Source organism: Malania oleifera, chromosome 2, assembly GCF_029873635.1.
Source record: "Malania oleifera isolate guangnan ecotype guangnan chromosome 2, ASM2987363v1, whole genome shotgun sequence".
Classification (NCBI taxonomy): domain Eukaryota; kingdom Viridiplantae; phylum Streptophyta; class Magnoliopsida; order Santalales; family Ximeniaceae; genus Malania; species Malania oleifera.
In genome coordinates this window covers 73,660,350-73,680,351 of record NC_080418.1, presented here as the reverse complement: position 1 = coordinate 73,680,351, position 20,002 = coordinate 73,660,350, and the positions used below count along the sequence as shown (strand labels likewise).

At 39.2% G+C, this 20,002-nt stretch overlaps 1 protein-coding gene across 1 annotated transcript; it reads right to left on the bottom strand.

Moving 5' to 3' along the window:
- Positions 1–6,102: 6,102 nt before the first annotated feature.
- Positions 6,103–6,666, bottom strand: LOC131148246 (cytokinin riboside 5'-monophosphate phosphoribohydrolase LOG4-like). Its single transcript, XM_058097971.1, has 2 exons — positions 6,556–6,666; positions 6,103–6,444 (listed from the first exon to the last, which is right to left on the bottom strand). The coding sequence occupies exons 1-2, from the start codon at positions 6,664–6,666 to the stop codon at positions 6,103–6,105; spliced, it is 453 nt and encodes a 150-aa protein (XP_057953954.1).
- Positions 6,667–20,002: the final 13,336 nt, after the last annotated feature.

Below are 20,002 nucleotides of genomic sequence, written 5' to 3'. Positions count from 1 at the left end.
GGATGTCCGCGTGGCACTTTTGTGCATGCTTTCGGTGGCCCGTGTGTTCTTTTCTAAGCTGTTGTTAAAATTGTTCGGTGTATGCTTCGTGTCATCGGTATTCCTCCAACCAGTTTGAAATTTCAAATTCGACTTGAAGAATTTCATGTCTGACAGCTTCCTACTGTTGGATAGGTGGGAATTTGGCTACCCCACATCATCACGTAGGTGGCTTCTGATTTTAATTGTTCTCTATGTTAGAGTGTTTTGGTGGTCCACGTGGCATTGTTGACTTGCATGTTTAGTAGGTCTTTTGTCATTTTCGACTACCCCACATCATCACAAGAGTAGTTTTTTGTTGTGATTTTAATTGAGTATACACATACAGCGAAAGATGTAAACTTATAACAAATCATCAAGTTCAAGGTGCATTGCTTGAACTTACCGATGATAACTTCATCTTCTACCATCAACCTTGATGTAATTGTAAATTCATCACCCGAAGACTTTACCCTAGGCTTCCAACAAAACCTTCCAACAACAGTAAAAAAACACTGCTGCAAGCCTTATATCACCAAAACCCCCGACATAGTTTTCAACAAATCTCACAACTGACGGTCCACTCTATTGCCTGCTGAAACACCCCATTTACACAAGCATGGAGGACCTTTGACATATTTCGACATCACAGCCCGTCCTTGGATACCGAGCGGTAGACATTTCACAATGATTCTCCACAGAACCCCCTTGAGATGACAAAAGAAGTCTCCCTACGGTTCCGTCCACAAAGCCACCTTGAGATAATACCAATCTTCCTACATCTTTGTTCATGTGAATCAACAAACCAAGACCCATCTTGGCCTTACCCAACACATTCATGTCAAAACCTTTCAACAGAGTTTCCAACTAATTAAAGCCTTAGTTAAAGCATTTCCAGCCAATAACATGTCATTCATACATACCAAACATATCACTCCACTGCATCTTATCACCCTCTTCCATATTGGAAGCCTCACCACCTCACACACCTGAGTGGTGGTTTGATAGTGCACATAAGCTTACCATGATTCTACAGATCTCTCGATCTGAAACTCCCTGCAATATGACCAATACCATCTCTACCGTGAGTCTGTTACTCCACCTGCATCACAAGCCCATTTGATCCGTGATATTGTTGACCTGAGTTAGAACTCCCCGCATTTTTACCCTGAGTCTTTAACTCTACCTAAATAACATGATTGTTGTTGCCGCAGTTTTCTGGCATTTTTGTTTCTCTTCCTTTACCTGAGTACGCTTCTCCATGACTTTATCAACAAAAAGCCATGTCCTCGAACACCCCTTTATTTGCCACAGGATCACCCAGCTTGCATCCTCATTTCTTAGTGAAAAAAAAAAGGTACTGTCCAGACAAAACACCAAACCTAGATCCTCCATCACTAGTATGGTGCACCAGTGGACATTCACTAACAACCGAGTAGTCTACCGCAAAAACATGCCCACAATTCACTTGCAACTTTCCCATCTAGCTATACCTTTAGCGATTGATTACTCGAGAAACACATCATACTCACTGACTTCACCAAGAAGTACCCTGCAAGCGTTGTTATAACTTGTCCTACTCACAAAACTTCTTGAACGAAACCAACGTACTTAGTCCCCTATGTCTAACATAAGAATTTCTCTCCCGATCTGGTTCTCCACCTCAGCCACTGCATGAAGTACACCAAGACCCTTCATGATAAATTCATAAAATATATATGTTTCTCCTTTGATGTTATCATTATCGATTCCCAAACATCTGAATATATGTAGTCACCCAAATGCTTCAACTGCATATACCACGAAGTAACTGATTCAGATTCAACGACTGCATCTCCACCTACAACCGTAACACCCTGCAGTGCATAGATATTTCCCTCTATCTTTTTACCTTTCATCACTATTGAATCGCCTTTACACACCTTCATTTCTCCTTTTTCAGACTTGTAACTATACTCGTTGTAGTCTAAAATACCCAACGAAATAACACTCTTTCCTAGACCCTCCACATGCCTTACATCATATATAGTTCTTACAACACTATCATACATTTTTGTTTTTATATTTCCAATACCAAGTATTTTACATGAAATATTATTTCCCATCAAAACACAACTAGTATTAACTGACTGGAAGGTGTCAAACCATTTTCTATTTACTGTCATATGATAAGAGCATCTGCTATCTAGAATCCAAGAGTCTTCTTTGAGGCACTCCGAACCTGATGAAATACATAGCATATCTCCTGTTGATTAAGGTGTAATCCCAAGAAGGGGGGTGAATTGGAAATTAAAAAATTAATTCACTTAATTTTCTTTTACACACTTCTTATAAGTTTACCAACTACTTCTAGTTGCTCAATTATCTGTGAGTGTGGCAATCCTATCGATGCATGCAATATACTCAATTTAAATACAACGTGGAAAATAAAGAGTAAAAGGAAGAGAGATGACAAACGCGATTTTATGAGATTCAGTCGACTTGGCCTATGTCCTTGCCTTGAGCAACCACTCAAGGATTCACTAATAACCCTACTCCTTAAAGTGGGACGGAGCTTCCCTTACAAACCACTACTTATAAGAGGTACAGCATCCTCCTTATCCGCTGCTCACAAGAGGTACAACTTCCTTCTCACACCCGGTTCACAACCCGAACCGTGTTTATAATGAAATTTGAGAAATAACACTCAAAACAATGCTTCCAAAAAAAGCTTGTGAATATAATTCAATTTCCTAGTACATTATCATATGATATAACTTGAAGCTCAAGAATGTATGAAAAATGATACAATCGTTTGATGTATGATATATGTCAACACACAAATTCATATTTAATCAAAAATTTCCAAGTGAAAATATATTTGGAATGCTTTGGAGTCCACTAGGGTTCTTGATTTACTTTGTAAAGATGATTAAGTATATTTGAAGTGAGTTATTTAATTAAAATTTGACTTGAATACAACTAAATCAAAAATCACAAAGTTTTCCTTCAAGTTCTAATATTTTAATCAAAGTAGGTTTTTCAATAAGAAGCCCAATGAACAATATATATGAATATGTGTTTATCTACTTCTTGAAGTTCAAATCAATCAACCAAGCTAACAAGTTTTTCTCAAAACATGATCTTCCCGAAATTCAGTTTTTATATGTGAATACACACTCAAGATCAAATCCTCTTTCTAAGGATAAACAAGTAAAGAGATGAGAGATTCTTGAAAAATGATAATTTGACAGATCAAACCTTAATATTAGATCAAAGTTTAGTTGGATGAATGAATGCTCTTTTGATTTCAGTAGAGATTTTCCCAAACGAAGATGGAAGAAGATTGAAGTGTAGAAAAACCGGCTCTAGGGTTCAAATCTTGCAATGAGAAGTATATCTTTCTTGGTTTGTCCTTGTGCATGTATTCTCGGGTTTAGATGTTCATAATATATATTATATTACCCTTAGAATTAATCTCAGCCGTTGGATCAATAAGATACTTCGCGTGTCTTTTTAATAAAGAGCTGATTTTTAGGCTTTCTCGCGAGTTCAGGCAACCGAACTCGACTTCAAGCTCCTGAAGTGTCAACTTCGGCCGCCTGAGGTTCCAAGGTCAGGCGATTAAAGAGCCTCGGCCAGGTTTATCTTCTTCATTTAATTCTTCAGGCGACTGAACTTAATCTTCAGGCAACTGAAGAAATTCTTCATGCTACTGAGATTTGAGTTCAGGCGACCGAACTACCCATTCTCTCAAATTTTTATTTCTAACTAAAAATCTGCTTGACTTCTTTTCCTGGATCTTTCATAAAATATATTTTTCATGATTTTGAAAGCATTTCAAGGTCCATGAGAGTTTCCTAATGATGTACATGAAATGCATGAATCCTAAAACCATTCTAAGTTATAATGAGCTTCAAAATAAATCATATGCCAATGTAAATACATAAGCTCTAAATACCCATTCCCAAGAGTTTCTTGAACTTTGTCGCTTACATCTTGATTCAAGTACTCTTTAAGTTCCAAGATGCTTTCCATGATTTGTAGGCTTTACTTGAAGGCATCCATAACTTGTTATCTTTCCGTGCATGGTTAATATAGGTCCTGTACACAAACTCAATGCACAGATCAAATACCAAGTGATTTTTCATTATCAAAACAAGATTGGACTCGTAAAGTCAACATCTCCATCACTGCATTCTGAATCTCCTTCCACTACACACGTAGATTTTGATGAACGTTGCTGATTTTTAGAATTCCCTTTCTTCCACTCCGAACATTCCGACCTTATGTGCCTGATTTCATCGCACTTAAAGCATTTCACATCCTTGTTCTTCTTCTCGGGCTGCAACCGAGATTTACTTTGGGACTTACATATCCTATGTTCTTGATTACCTTTTACAACAAGTCCTTCACCATGTGAAACTTCATTGCTATTCACCATTCTTTGATGAAAACCAAGCAATGCACTTGTCACTTCTTCCAAATTCAGATTATCTTTGCCCATGTAAAAGTTGTAACCAAATTTTCATAAGTTTGAGATATAGGAAGGGAATTTAATAGCATCAATGCTTTATCTTCCTCCTCTAATGTTACATCAACACGTGCCAAATCACTCACAATTTGATTAAAAATGTTGATATGTTGGTTCAAATCAGAACCCTTAACCATCTTAAGCCAATAAAATATTTGCTTAAGAAAAAGTTTGTTCTACAAAGATTTAGACATATACCAGCTTTCAAGCTTTCGCCACACAGCCGCTGGAGAATCCTCTTCCATCACATGATAGAGAATTTCATCGGCCAAACACAAGCGTATTGTAGAAATAACCTTTACTTCCAATTCTTTCCATGTTGCCTCATCCATTCTAACCAGTTGAACCCCAAGTAGAGCCTTAGTCATTCCCTGTTGCACAAGCATATCCTTTACTCTCCTCTGCCTCAAACAAAAGTTTCTGATTCCATCAAATTTGACAACGTCAAATCTTGCAGAAGACGATCCCGATGCCATAACAACAATCGCTCTCATACCAATTTGTTATGATTTTAATTGAGTATAGGATACACACTCACTCAATGGAAGATGTAAACTTGCAACAAATCACCAATCCTCAACAACACACAACCAATGTGGATGAGAAACACTAATTTATCACATAAGAATAAAGCAAATGACATTCAATATTCACTATAATGTGAAGAACAACAATACATTAGTCTTACAAAGTTCTCTATAAACAAAATACATTCAGAAATACATAAATAGAAGTTTCTCGGAGGTTTCCCTCCAAATACCCAACTACCATAACTTCCAAATTCAAATTTTGAATTTCTCTTCACGACCCAGGCGACGCTCATTGAAGAGTACAAGGATTCGTCGACGATACGAAGAAGACCACTCATCGACGTGTCCATACTCTTGTCGACGAGTCTTCAATTCTGAGAAATTTTGACTCTCAATATCTACTCATCGACGAGCTCAGGGCACTCGTTAACGAGTGCCTACCCCTCCATGTTCTTCTTTCTTCCCTTGTTTATGAAACTCCAAGTATAAAAGCGACACCATAAACAACAATTTTGAATTGGGGGTACTGTTCACATCATATTTTACTTTTTCTTCCCTTTATTATTTGTTTATTATTAACACATCACTATCACACACACATACACACACACACACACACACACACACACACACACACACACACTCATGGAGACAATTTGCCATGGACGGAGGTGTTGTCCTGTTTATGCCAAAAACTTTGGCGGCCATCTTTTTGACAAAGGTGCACAAATCTGATGACTTTCCCTCCTCCAGTAGTGGCTTTCGGCAAGAAAGTCTTGAAATCTGGTTGATGTAGAACATTCAAAATTAGGTGGTGGCATCCTCTTGCGAAATTCCTTAATCTAGTTTGAGTGCTTGGTGTGATGCGTGATTTAAGATGCGATCCTGGCCAAGTCTTGAAGTTCATAGAGACCCTTGCAAGTAACCTCTTTTGGATTGGGCAGCGTGGAATTTCTCGTGTTGTTGGCAGAGAGTTTGGTGCTCGAGATGTGGTAGTATTGCATTCCTTCTCTAGATTTCGGAGCCTTATGGCTTATTCCCTTATGGAAGATCCTTTTGATGTGATGATGGCCCTCTAGCTTCCCACAAGCTCTTAGGGAGGACACCTTCATGGATCGTCTTGTACTCTTCAAGCTTCATATTTGTGCTCGTTCCTTGAACAATTAAGGCCCTCTGGGATGATTTGAGGAAATCGTACTCGATGGCATTGTTGATGAATGCAAGGAAGTTATCGAAGTAGCCATTGAAATTCAATAGACCTATAGGCTTGTCATGAATGCCTAACTGTGCCCGACTTAGGGCTTCGAATAAAGCATCCATGGCTTCACATCCTCCAGGCAAGGCGATGAAGCAATCAGCATACCGGGCTATTTCAACCTTCCTCTAATGTAGGTAGGGTACAATCCTTAACTCCCCGATCATCTCTTTCCCTCAAAGTGCTTTGAGGGTAAAGCCGAGCACATAGCCACCACCATTACCGATGATCCGAGCTACCAGAATAAGAAGTTTGGTACTCTCTCCACCGTAGACGAGGTCAAGCCCTTTTGAGGCTCGCTCCTTTCCCAGCTCAACGACGACATCCTTGTAGCTGCTTCTTCTGCCCATGGTACAGACACGCCTGGACTTTGAGTTTAAAGATTTTGGTTGAATAGCCATTTTTTTTTAACCAAGATGCGGTTGATCAAAGATGGAAGGAGGCTGAGAAGTGAAGGCGTGATACCTAGAGTTTGAGGAGGGCAAACTTTTTTTATAGGGAAGGGGCCTCTTGTTGCTACCTGAGTTATGATGGTAGGTGGCTACCACGTGTTGCAGAAGTCGAGAGAATGTTCAGCGAAAGTCAAAAGAGTGACGCGTGTCGCAGAAGTTAAGAAAGTGACGCATGTCGCAGAAGTCAAGAAAGGGACATGTGTCTCAGAAGTCGTTGCCTGCACGGTGACTTCCGCCCTTTTCAGTCGACACGAAGTGCCTCTTTCGAATAGTTGAAGTTGACCTTATACCCCACATACAATTTTCGATGGGGATAAGATTCCCTCGCTTTTGGTGTTAGATGGTGGGAGATCCTGTACCTCCACTAACGTCAATAGGATGACTGTCATAGTTGGCATGTCAAGCTTTGGCAAAGTAGCCACCTTGCAACAAAAAAAAGGGAAGAGTTTCCTTAACCAATTGGTGAGAGAAAGAGCTTTCTTCTCCCTCTCCTGGTGTGAAGCTTTCTAACAAGTGGTCTTGGAGTCAGGCCGAGTAGTTTGACAAGTGTCACGAGGAGCACAAACAACGTTATGCCTATGCCTAACCTTATAGTTCCTAAACCAGTAGTAGACATTTGAAGACTTGATCTCACCAAATTTCCAAAGATGAGCAACAACCTGTAAGGCGTCTGCCAAACTAGGAACCCGTTCTCCATTTTTTGCAAACATCTCGTTTATAATTCGCACCTGGACTTCTGTTAGGCGCCAACACTTGCATTTTTTCTGCTAAACATGCTTCATTATTTTACACTTGTGTAGGAGAATCAATGTTAAGAACTGTAACGGCTGTGACAAAACTTCTATCGTAAATAGAACCGTAAGAGGGAGTCGGGGCTCTCTTCATGCTCCTACCGCTTCATCAATGCTTTAATTGTAATTAACCCCACCCTTAGGTCACCACTTGGGTTGGTGGCCTAGTGGTAAGGAGCCGACCATGCATCCATGAGGTCGCGGGTTCGAGTCTCAGCACCCTCACTTCGCCCAAGTAGCCTCATGCCCTGGACTTGTTTTATGGGTAAGTGAGCTGCAACCGATGATTTCCACCTATGAGGCTGTTTTTTAATGCTACAGTACCTCTTATATATGTATGAATATATTTGTATATATCCTATAGGAGTAAATTACAGGAAAAATTCGGCCCTTCTTCTCCCATTTTAATGGACATGTGTGGCTTAAGTTAGATTCATAGGTTAACATTAACACTTATTGAAGTGCTAGTGATGTCACTGCTATCTGTCCGGAATCTTTTTTGGCGGCATTGGACTCTTGCAATGTCACCGACATGGGTCAAAAAAAAGGGGAAGAACACCCATTTCTTCGACAATGAGGAAGGGCTGCCCTCTTCTCCTTGTGGCCTCTGTTGAGGATGCTCGTAACAGACCATCGGGTTCCAGTACGTGTGTCTCAACGCGTAGTGGAGCTACTGGAAGTGGGTGAATGGACTAGCATCTTCGGATATCTTCCCTGTGGTGACTGCGATGCTGATACTACAAGGGCTATGACCTATTAAAGTGATAACAGTGGTAAGATTTATAGTCGAAGCATGGCTTATGGGGATGACAGTACTGGCACAAGAAGTAGAGGTAGTAGTAGGTGCACGACTCGAGTTGGCAGTGGTAGAAGAGGTAAGATCAATGATTGGTGGGGTAATAGTTGAAGTGACAACCTTCTCAACCGATCCCCGCTTACACCTACGATTTTCGAACCAGAAGCTTACATTCTTTGGCTCGATCAAATCATACTGTCAGGGTCGTTCTACGAGTAAGGAGTCTAGCTTCATAGAAGGGAGTTCCCCTTCATTGCTGCGAAAGGCATCCTCTAGAATTTCCAGCTACTCCTCTCTAGGCGTCCACCTGTGGCTTGGTGATCTAGCGTTGCTTTCAGCAACTTGGGGAGTTGGGTGAGTTGGCATCATGTTCAGTCAAATGAAGCGAGCAAGGAAACAACCAAAGAGGAAAGTTGGGAAGAGCGAACCTCTGTGACTTATCTTCTTGCCCCTTTGATGATGGTATTTTTTTTTCTTTTTGATTTTTTAAATATTTATTATTTATTATTTATTATTATTATTATTATTATTAGCCGTTCATAGTTTATACTTTTGCAGGCCAGGAGTATTTTGGGCATAAGGGTTGAAAAAAAATCATAGTTTATACTTTTGCGGGCCAGAAGTATTTTGGGCATAAGGGTTGAACCTTAGGCATAGTTGTGCTTAAGGAATTTACCATTGATTGGGCTGATGCTGACACTGTTAGCTTTGGTGTATTCCCAATAGAGGGGGGTGGGGGGTGAATTGGGTATTTAAAAAATTTTGCCTAGGTTAAACTGGATTAACAGTATTACGCAACCTAGGGTCTGTCTATGCAAAAATAAACCCAATCATTCACAATAAAACATACACATGCAGTAAATAAATTAAGGAAATGTAAAGAGCACGCACAATATGTTATCAGGATTTGGCCAATTGTACCTACGTCCCCGCCTTGGCTACACTAGCACAAGGATTCCTACGACTCACTTAACGGGTGGAGCGGCACCGTACAATCAGGTCAATTAGCGGGACTGACCTCAACCTACACCTTACCAGGATGGTGCACCTAACTTTCCTAACCGAGTCTAAGCCAATCTGAGACTATTCAATAGGGTTAGTCTCCCTCTTTAGGCTCGTGCTTGGAATACAACAGATGTAAAATTTTACATATAAACAAACACTTCTTACATAAGCAGATATGTACCACTGCGCACAATATAATCAATCCACCTCAATGATGTAAGAACTATAAGCTTGGTGCTCTACGTGTGCAATCAACACTCAATGATGTATAATCTCAAATATGTGCAGAGGGTTCTAACAAGCTAATCTTTGAAAGCAAAGTATAGGCTAAAGAGAGTGTAGAGACTCGAAAAATTATCATAATTTAATAATAGGAGGAGGAGAGAAAAGGAATTAAAGTTGGAATTTATACATGGTCTTGTCGACGAATACAAGATGTTCATCGACTAACACGCTTGAGGGGACCGTCGACGAGGACACGTGTCTCGTCGATGAGAAGATACCGAGAGGTTGTTTCTCAACTCTAAATTTCGATGACGAGGAATAAGCGTTCGTCGACAAACTTTTTTCTTGACCTCGTCGACGAAGTGACGTGTCTTGTTGACGAAGGCCAGTGCATAAATAGCCTAAACCCAAATTTTTTATAGAATTTTCATGCAAAAACCCTTCTCTCTCTCTCTCTCTCTCATGTTCGTCCTTTCCCCCTTCTCTCTAAGATTTTGGGTTGAATTTGTAATGACCTGCTTATATTATCATATAATAAAACATGATAAATAAAATAGTCAACCCGAACCCAAAAGTAGCGGGGACACTTGTCATACACAACGGAAACCTAGGCAGCAGTAAATGTAAATCACATTCTCATAACCATAAAATATAAAATATTAGAGCTAACTACAATCCACAGTAATGCTGTATTCATATACAACCTCAAAATATCAAAAATACAACTAGGATCGCACAACAAAAATCTCCTAACCCTAGCCCAAACTTACCCTCCTAACAGGGTAGTACAATCGACTCAATGGTGATCACGCTCCACCGGTCTTTCTGGGTTTCCTGAAAATCATTTAATGTTCGGGGGTGAGACACTTCTCAGTAAGGGAAAATAAACTAAATACAGTTGCGTGACAACATGAATATTTAATGATAATATAGATATACAATACATTTTCCATACCAGAAAACATTAATCATTTAATAATTGCATAAACGTATACCTTCATATTTTAATAATAATACTAATCATAACTATCTGGTATAGCTAATAATACTGAAAACATACCCAGGATGAATAGCTAGCTGATGTCATGTATTACCCCCCATGATGGGTTTTACAGCCTGAAGGCGGAACCCAACAATGGCTGGCCGACCACTGCAGAGTCAAAAATATTTATAAGTACGATGGGCCCGCCACACCCTACTTCGGACTGCTAGTTGGACGTCTACAACTCTACACTGAAAGCCACATCGACTATCCATCTCCGACCCCCTCGTGGGGTGGTTAGCACCAATCTGAACATAGATATCTGATCTATATAGTTATAGTACCGTGCTCCTAAAACTGAACTAAGCTAACATCCGGGTTTTGATAACATATAATACATGATAATATGACGTTTAACATAAATGGATTGATAGCATTTTCTATAATTTCATAAATACGACCTTGCGCCGAACATTTCATAAATACAGCCTTGCACCAAAATCATATATCATACACGGCCTTGCGCTGGCTATGAATCACGACCTTGTACCGAATATCTCATACATATCATTTTGAATAAATAAATCAATTATCATGTATTTTTCAAAATCATAATGTACTGTATTATTTCATAATCCCTAAAAACATGCTTTACTCAAAAAATTGCCATATCATAATACTTTTTATGAAAAATAATATTCATGCCACACAAAGCTGAGTAAATTCGTACATTTCTTTCTAAAATCACATTTTATGTATAATAGCAGTATTTTCCAAATATGCATTTTTCTCAATAATATTCAAATGTAATACATGCTTTCATGAAAATTAATTGCTGATAAATAATAATAGTTTGCATGGAAAATAACTGCTTTAATTTATTCCCTTAACTGACACTGGAAAGAAACCCCCCTAAAGTCCACTCGTCCTGCACCCGCAGGGCTCCCCGTTCAACACCCTGAATTCAACAACTCCTAAAACTAAATTTCAGTATTTTCATGTGAATATCATTTCCTATAACTACAAAAAGACCAAATTTGACATAAAAATCTTTACCTCAACTCAGGGATGAATTTCAATTTGCTTCCACCAATGATCCGCTCCGGCAAATTTGGAGAGAACTTCCCCAAGAGTGTCGTGGTGACCTCAGATTGTTGATCCGGCGAACGACGGAGCCGAAATCGAAGAGAGAGGAGAGAGAAACCATAGGGAGGAGAGAGAGAGAGAGAGAGAGAGAGAGATTTTCCTGCATTTAAATTCGAGTTTTAGGCTTTTTATATAAGGGGCTTCGTCGACGAGCAACGTCACCTCATCGACGAGGTCAAGAGGGAATTCGTCGATGAACTCTCTCTTTTGTCGATGAAATTCAGAGTCGCCTAAAACAATCTCTCAGTATCTTCTTGTCGATGAGGCACACCTTCATCGACGAGCCTATACTGCCATGTCATCGATGAAGGCTGCTGTCTCCTTCTGTTCGATTTCCATTTTACCCTTTTCTTTATTATTTAAAACACCATTATTCCTCGGTCATTATAGGATTCTTGTTGGTTCGACGATTCGAGGCCACCACGATACTCCTAGGAAAGTTCTTTTCAAGTCTACTGGAGTGGATTGCTGGTGGGGTTAACTTGGATTCCATCCCAAATCCAAGGTAAAAAATTTTATTCAATATTTGGCTTTCCTATAGTTGTAAGAAAATAGTACTCGGAGAAATACTAATGTTTTGCTCAGGAGGATATTGTTTTCAGGATGTTGAATGAGGAACCCTACGGGTGTAGGACTAGACAGTGTAGGGGCATTTCAGTTGTCAGTTAAGGGAGTAAACTAAAGTAGTTATTTTCCATAAAAATTATTATTACTTATTAGAAAATTAATTTTCAGAAAGCATGTATTATATATGAGCATATTTGTAAAAATGTATATTTGGGAAAATACTGCTGTTTTACAAGAATATTTATTTTCATTATGAAATGGTAGGAAATATGATTTTAGAATGGAAATTATGATTTTACTTAGCATTGAGTGGCATGAATATTATTTTATGCAAATTGTATTATGTTAAATCAAGATTACAAGAAAAGCATATTTGTAGTTATTTCAGGAATAACAAGATAATGCAGTACACTATGATTTCAGAATACATAAAAAATAATACATTTATTCAGATCAGTATGTATGATATGTTCGGCGTAAGGCCGTGGTTGATAGCCGGCGCAAGGCCGTAGATTATGCATGTTTTCGGCACAAGGCTGCAGTTATGAATGTAATCAGCGCAAGGCCATAATTATTTACATTATTACAGAATTCAGAAAATATTATCAATCTATTTATCTTTAAATAGTATATTATCATGTATTATATGTTATTAGAACCCGGATGATAGTTCAGATCAGTTTCAGAAGCACGGTACCATAGCTATACATTTCAATTCAGTTCAAACTTGTGCTAACTACCCCTGCTAGTGGAGGGGGTCGGAGATGGATAGTCGATGTGGCTTTCAATGTAGAGTTGTAGACGTCCACCTAGAAATCCGGACCACGGTGTGGCAGGCCCATCGTACTTATAAACACTTTTGACTCGGCAGTGGTTGACCAGCCATTGTCGGGTCCCACCTTTGGGCTGCACAACCCGTCATAGGGGTAATACATGACATCAGTTAGCTATTCATCCTGGGTAAATTTCAGAATTACTAATTATATCAGACGATTTTATGAACATTGAAATATAGTATGATTCAGTATAACTATGAGATTGTATGTTATTTAGTTATGATATTATCAATGTTTTTAAGCATGCAATATGTACTATATATCTATTATAGCACATAAATATTCATGTTTCCATACAACTATATTTAGTTTATTTCCCTTACTGAGAGGTGTCTTACCCAAACTTAAACTATTTCAGGGAACCCAGGAAGACCAACGGACCGAGGCCATCATTAAGGCAGTGTTTGCCACCCCGCTAGGAGGGTGAGTTCTTTGAACTAGGGTCAGTAGGTTTTTGATGATTTTTGGAGATTGTGTATATATAAAGTATTATGATGGAATGTAGGTGACTTTTGTATAATATATTTTATGGTTTGGAAAATGAAATTTATATTTACTGCTGCCTAAGTTTCCGTTGTGTATGACAGGTGTGCACTCGTTACCCATAGGTTCGGGTTGACTTTATTATGGTTTATATTAATGATAATTAATATGGTTAATTATGTAGTGAGATAAGAAGGTCATTACAGTTTGGTATCAGATCCTAGGATGCTAGGTTCTGTAGACACTAAAATGTGGTAGTAACAATACTAGAGTATAGGATAAGGGAATTTGAGGTCTGATTTTGTAGTCTAGATCCAGGTTTTTTGTGATGGTTTTTGTGTCTTTCCTAGGGTGACAATTTCAGGAAAGGCATGGTAAACTATTACCGGGTTGGGTATATAGGTTGCAGGAATGAACCTTGATTTAAGATCAGGGGTGATGAATCAGTTAAAGATATAATATACTAGTTAGATGATATGTTATGGTGATAGGGTCCTAAGCTGAGTTTATTGTCTTTTCAGGATGGACCTTGTAGGTAGTAGCGCCCATGCTAGTGGTAATGAGGGTGTTGGACCCTTAGGCGCCGCGGGTGGTGACTCAGATGCAGTATTGCACAGCATGGCTCAGCAAGTTATGGCTAAAATTGTACGAAACTCCAGAGAGCTGGGTGGTTCGTATGCAGGCCACGACAACTCAATTGAGAAGTTTATTAAGATGAATCCTTTGGATTTCTCGGGAGGAACTGATTCTGCAGTAGCTGAAAATTGGGTGCAGGAGATTGAGAAATTGTTTGCAGTGCTGTAGTGAACTGAGGAGCAGAGAGTGCTATTTGTTGCGTATAAACTGATTGGGGAAGCTAAGAGATGGTGGACGACAGTGAAACTCTTGTAGCAGTAGAGGACAATGCCTATAGAGATGACATGGGAGCGGTTTAAGGAGATATTATTCGATAGGTATTTTCTAGCCTCGTCTAGGGAAGCCAAGATTGAGGAGTTCCAGAATTTGAAGCAGGGACAGAAGACAGTGCAGCAGTATGCGGAGAGGTTCATTAAGCTATCTCGCTTCACCCCGTACATTATTCCTGATGAGACGAAGAAGGTATGACAGTTTGAAAGAGGCCTGAGGAGAGAATTGTATAAGCAAGTGTCGATACTGAAATTGTAAGATTTTGCTGAGCTGATAGACAAGGCAACTATGGCAAAAGTTGGAGAGCGGTTGGAGGCTGAAAAGTAGAGACAGAGGAAGAGATCCACGCCTTCTAGTTCCCAATAGGGGTCTAGTAGGGGTTCTTGGAAGAGAGGTGACTACTATAGGGATCAGAGGGAGGAGATAGGGAATCGTGGTTTTCAGGGTATGCAGTCTTTTCTAGCTTGTCCGACTTGTGGGAAGAGACACTCAGGTGAGTGTCGTGCTAAGAGAGGTATCTGCTACCGATCTGGGGAGCCAAAACATATAATGAGAGATTGACAGGCTCAGATTGGTGCTGCTCCCGCTCCTAGACCTATTCAGGAGGCTATTAAGCGCCACGTGGAAGCCAACAGAGGAATATGGCTCCAGCCAAAGTGTTTGCTTTGACGTCGGTGATGCTGAGACAACCGGCAATGTGGTGACAGGTATGATTAGCATGCTTTCCTTTAAAGTTATTGCATTATTTGACTCAGGATCCACACATTCGTTTGTATCTATAGAGTGCACTAGACTATGTGGGGCAGAAACACAATTATTAAACACTGAACTGTTAGTAACTACATCAACCGGGTTAGCAATGAGGTGTAGTAGGGTGCTCCAAGGCTATCCAGTTGATATTTAGGGGAGAATTTTGTCTGCTGATTTGATAGTTCTGGACATGCATGGGTTTGATGTCATATTTGGCATGGATTGACTAGCAGCTAACTTTGCTAGTATAGATTGCCATTCGAGAGAAGTGATATTCAAACCTTCAAGAAAATTAGAATTCAAGTTTATAGGGTTGCGAGTGCAATCCCTACCTCAGTTAGTTTTAGACATTCAGGTGAAAAGACTACTCTTGAGTGGTTATCAAGGATTCATGGCCTTTGTTAAGGAAATGATAAAGAATGAATTGAAACTCACTAGTACACTAGTAGTAAAAGAGTTTGCGGATGTGTTTCCAGATGAGCTACCAGGCTTACCACTTGATCATGAGGTAGATTTTCCTATTGATCTGCTTCCAGGTACAGCGCCAATCTTTAAAGCACCTTATCGAATGGTGCTAGCAGAGTTGGTAGAATTAAAGAACTAGTTGCAAGATTTGCTTAATAATAGTTTTATACAGCCTAGTGTATCTCTGTGGGGAGCTCCAGTATTATTTATGAAGAAGAAAGATGGGTCTATGAGGATGTGTATAGATTATAGGGAAATTAATAAAGTGACAATCAAAAACAAGTATCCTTTACCTCGTATAGATAATTTATTTGACCAGCTCCAGGGTACACGGGTGTATTCTAAATTTGACATCGAATCAGGATATCATCAAGTAAAGGTAAGGGTAGAAGATGTGTTGAAGACAACCTTTAGGTCTAGATATGGGCATTATGAATTCCTCGTTATGCCGTTTGGCTTGACGAATGCTCCTGCGATATTTATGGATTTGATGAATAGAGTTTTCAACCAATATTTATATCAATTTGTTGTTGTTTTTATTGATGATGTATTTGTCTATTTGAGGAGCTACAAGGAGCATGAGACGCATTTGAGGTAGCTTTTACAGACGCTCAGGGAAAAGAAGTTGTACGCCAAGTTCAGTAAATGTGAATTCTGGCTCAAAAAAGTTGTATTTTTGGGGCATGTCATCTCAAGGGATGGAATTTCTGTGGATCCTAGTAAAATTGATGCGGTAGTGAATTGGGCTAAACTGAGGAATGTCCAAGAGATCAGAAGTTTCTTGGGGTTGGCGGGTTATTAACATCGTTTTGTTGAGGGATTCTTAGCATTATCAAGGCCTCTGACACGACTGACTAGGAAGAACGTTAGGTTTGAATGAGACGACAACTGTGAGGAGAGTTTTTGGGAATTGAAGCAAAGGCTTGTCATGACTCTAGTACTGATCATTCCGTTAGGGGGTGAGGCTTATGTTATCTATAGTGATGCATCCTTGAAGGGACTTGGTTGTGTATTGATGCAGCATGGCAGGGTGGTAGCATATGCTTCTAGACAGTTGAAAGAATATGAAAAGATTTACCTTACCCATGATCTTGAATTGACTGTAGTAGTATATGCACTAAAGATTTGGAGGCATTATCTATATGGCGAGCAATGCAAAATTTTTCTCCGACCATAAGAGTTTAAAGTAGTTTTTCACTTAGAAGGAACTGAACATGAGACAGAAAAGGTGGTTAGAGCTTATTAAAGATTTTAACTGCACTATCAGTTACCATCTAAGGAAAGCAAACGTGGTAGCTGATGCGTTGAGCAGGAAGTTTATGGGACCATTGCTGGCAGCTATGGAGATTCAGTATCCGATTATGATGGACCTAGAGAGACTCGACATAGAGTTAGTTGAGAGTGATTTTTCAGCATGTATTTCTAGTTTAGTGGTGCAACCTACTCTAGAGGAAAGGATTAAAGTTGCTCAGGAAGAAGATCCAGAATTAGTAGAGGTAATGGTCAGAGTACAAAATGGTCAGGAAGAGGAATTCTGTAGTACAGATGATGGGGCTTTGCGGTTCCATTCTAGATTGTGTGTTCCTGCTGATGTTGATATCAGAAAGACCATTCTATAAGAGGCTTACAGATCTTTGTACACAGTTCATCGTGGCAGTATGAAAATGTATAGGGATCTGCGAGAGTCGTATTGATGGAGTGGTATGAAGAAAGTGATTGCTGAGTATGTAGCGCAGTGTTTGATATGCCAGCAGGTAAAAGTTGAGCACCAAAGGCCGGCAGGTCAGTTGCAGCCACTTTTTATCCCCAAGTGGAAATGAGATCATATATCTATAAATTTTGTTTCAGGGCTACCGTCAGCATTGCATGGCCAGAATACGTTTTGGGTGATTGTAGATCATTTGACTAAGACCTCCCATTTCCTTCCTATTAAGATCGGCTACTCCCTTAACCGCCTGGTAGAGATTTATATTCAGGAGATAGTCTATTCTCACGGAGTACCAGTGTCTATAGTGTCTAATCGAGACCCACGTTTCACGTCACATTTTTGGAGGAGCTTGTAGGAGGCTCTAGGGTCTCAGTTATCTTTTAGCATGACATTCCATCCTCAGTCAGACAGGAAGACTGAGAGGACGATTCAAATATTAGAAGATATGCTTCGAGCATGTGTGTTGGACTTTGGGGGTAGTTAGACACAGTTCATGCCACTCGTGGAGTTTGCGTACAATAACAGTTATCAGGCTAGCATTGTTATGGCACTATTTGAGGCACTTTACAGTAGGATATGTCATTCTCCTTTATATTGGGATGATATAGGTGAGTAGCGAGTTGTGGGACCAGAATTAGTGCAGCAAGCATATGATAAGGTTTAGCTTATCAGAGATAGAATTAGTGCAGCTCAGAGCCAACAGAAAAGTTATGCTGAGAACCGCCATAGGAAATTGGAAATTTGATATTGTTGATCTTGTGTTTTTGAAAATAGCTCCGTTAAAAGGGGTTATGAGATTTGGAAGGAAAGGTAAACTTAGCCCTAGGTTCATTGGCCCGTTTGAGATTCTAAAGAAAGTGGACCAGTTGCCTATAGGTTAGCTTTGCCACCTATGTTGTCCAGAATACATGACGTATTACATGTTTCCATGTTGAGGAAACACGTCCCAGATCCTTCTTATGTAATCAGTTATGGTGAACTAGAGCTCAGTTATTCACTAGTTTATGAGGAGGTACCAGTACAAATTTTGGACAGGAAAGAGTAGGAATTGCGTAATAAGAAGATTCCTCTAGTAAAGGTTTTGTGGAGAAATCATGTAATAGAAGAAGCTTCTTAGGAGCTGGAGGAACAGATAAGGTAGAAATACCCACAATTGTTCCAAGAGGTTTAGTTATAACCAGGTAAAGAGTGAATAGTTATGCAATGTTTCTTTTGCAGGTTAGTCCGCGTATGTATTAGTTTAGTTATTAAGTAATATTTTAGTTTTGGGAAAATTTTATTTTATACATTTAATCTCCCAGAACTTTGAATGTAACTGTGGTGTTCCTCCGCCATAAGTGAGGGTAAGTAATAAAATAAGTAGACCGTTTATCCATAAGGGATGGTGAATCACATGGATAGTAAATTTTGAGGATGAAATTTTTTGAGGGGAGAATGTAGAGACTCGAAAATTATCATAATTTAATAATAGGAGGAGGAGAGAAAAGGAATTAAATTTGGAATTTAAACAGGGTCTCGTTGACGGGGACATGTGTCTCATCGATGAGAGGATACCGAGAGACTATTTCTCAGCACTGAATTTTATCGACGAGGAATAAGCGTTCGTCGATGAACTTCCTTCTTAACCTCGTCGACGAAGGCCAGTGTATAAATTGCCTAAACTCAAATTTTCTGTAGAATTTTAATGCAAAAACCCTTCTCTCTCTCTCTCTCTCTCTCTCTCTCTCTCTCTCTCTCTCTCTCTCTCTCCAGTTCATCCTTTCCCCCTTCTCTCTAAAATTTCGAGCTGGATTCTTGCTGGTTCGACGATCCGAAGCCACCACGACACTCCTGGGAAAGTTCTCTTCAAGTCTGCTGGAGTAGATCGCTGGTGGGGTTAACTTGGATTCCATCCCAAATCCAAGGTAAGGTCTTTTATTCAATATTTGGCTTTCCTATACTCGTAAGAAATGTAGTACTCGGAGAAATACTAAAGTTTTGCTCAGGGGGGGTATTGTTTTAAGGGTGTTGAACGGGAAACCCTACTGGTGTAGGACTGGACACTGTAGGGTTTTTCAGTTTTCAGGTAAGGGAGTAAACTAAAGTAGTTATTTTCCATGAAAATTATTATTACTTATTAGCAAATTAATTTTCAGGAAGCATGTATTATATATGAGCATATTTATAAAAATGTATATTTGGGAAAATACTATTGTTATACAGGAATATGTATTTTCAGTATGAAATGTTAGGAAATATGATTTTAGAATGGAAATTATGGTTTTATTCAACATTGTGTGGCATGAATATTATTTTATGCAAATTGTATTTGCAGTTATTTCAAGAATAATAGGATAATACATTACACTATGATTTCAGAATATATGATAAACAATACATTTATTCAAATCAGTATGTATGAAATGTTTGGTGCAAGGCCATGATTAATAATCAGCGTAAGACCGTGTATTATGCATGTTTTCGGCGCAAGACCGCAGTTATGAATGTAATCGGCGCAAGGCCGTAATTATTTACGTTATTACAGAATTCAAAAAATGCTATCAATCTATTTATGTTTAAACATTATATTATCAT

Coding starts and splice junctions, on each gene's coding strand:
- LOC131148246 (XM_058097971.1), bottom strand. CDS start 6,666: ATGGGCAGAAGAAGCAGCTACAAGGATGTCGTCGTTGAGCTGGGAAAG. Junction 6,445..6,555: donor GTACCAAACTTCTTATTCTG/GTAGCTCGGATC, acceptor TACCTACATTAG/AGGAAGGTTGAAATAGCCCG.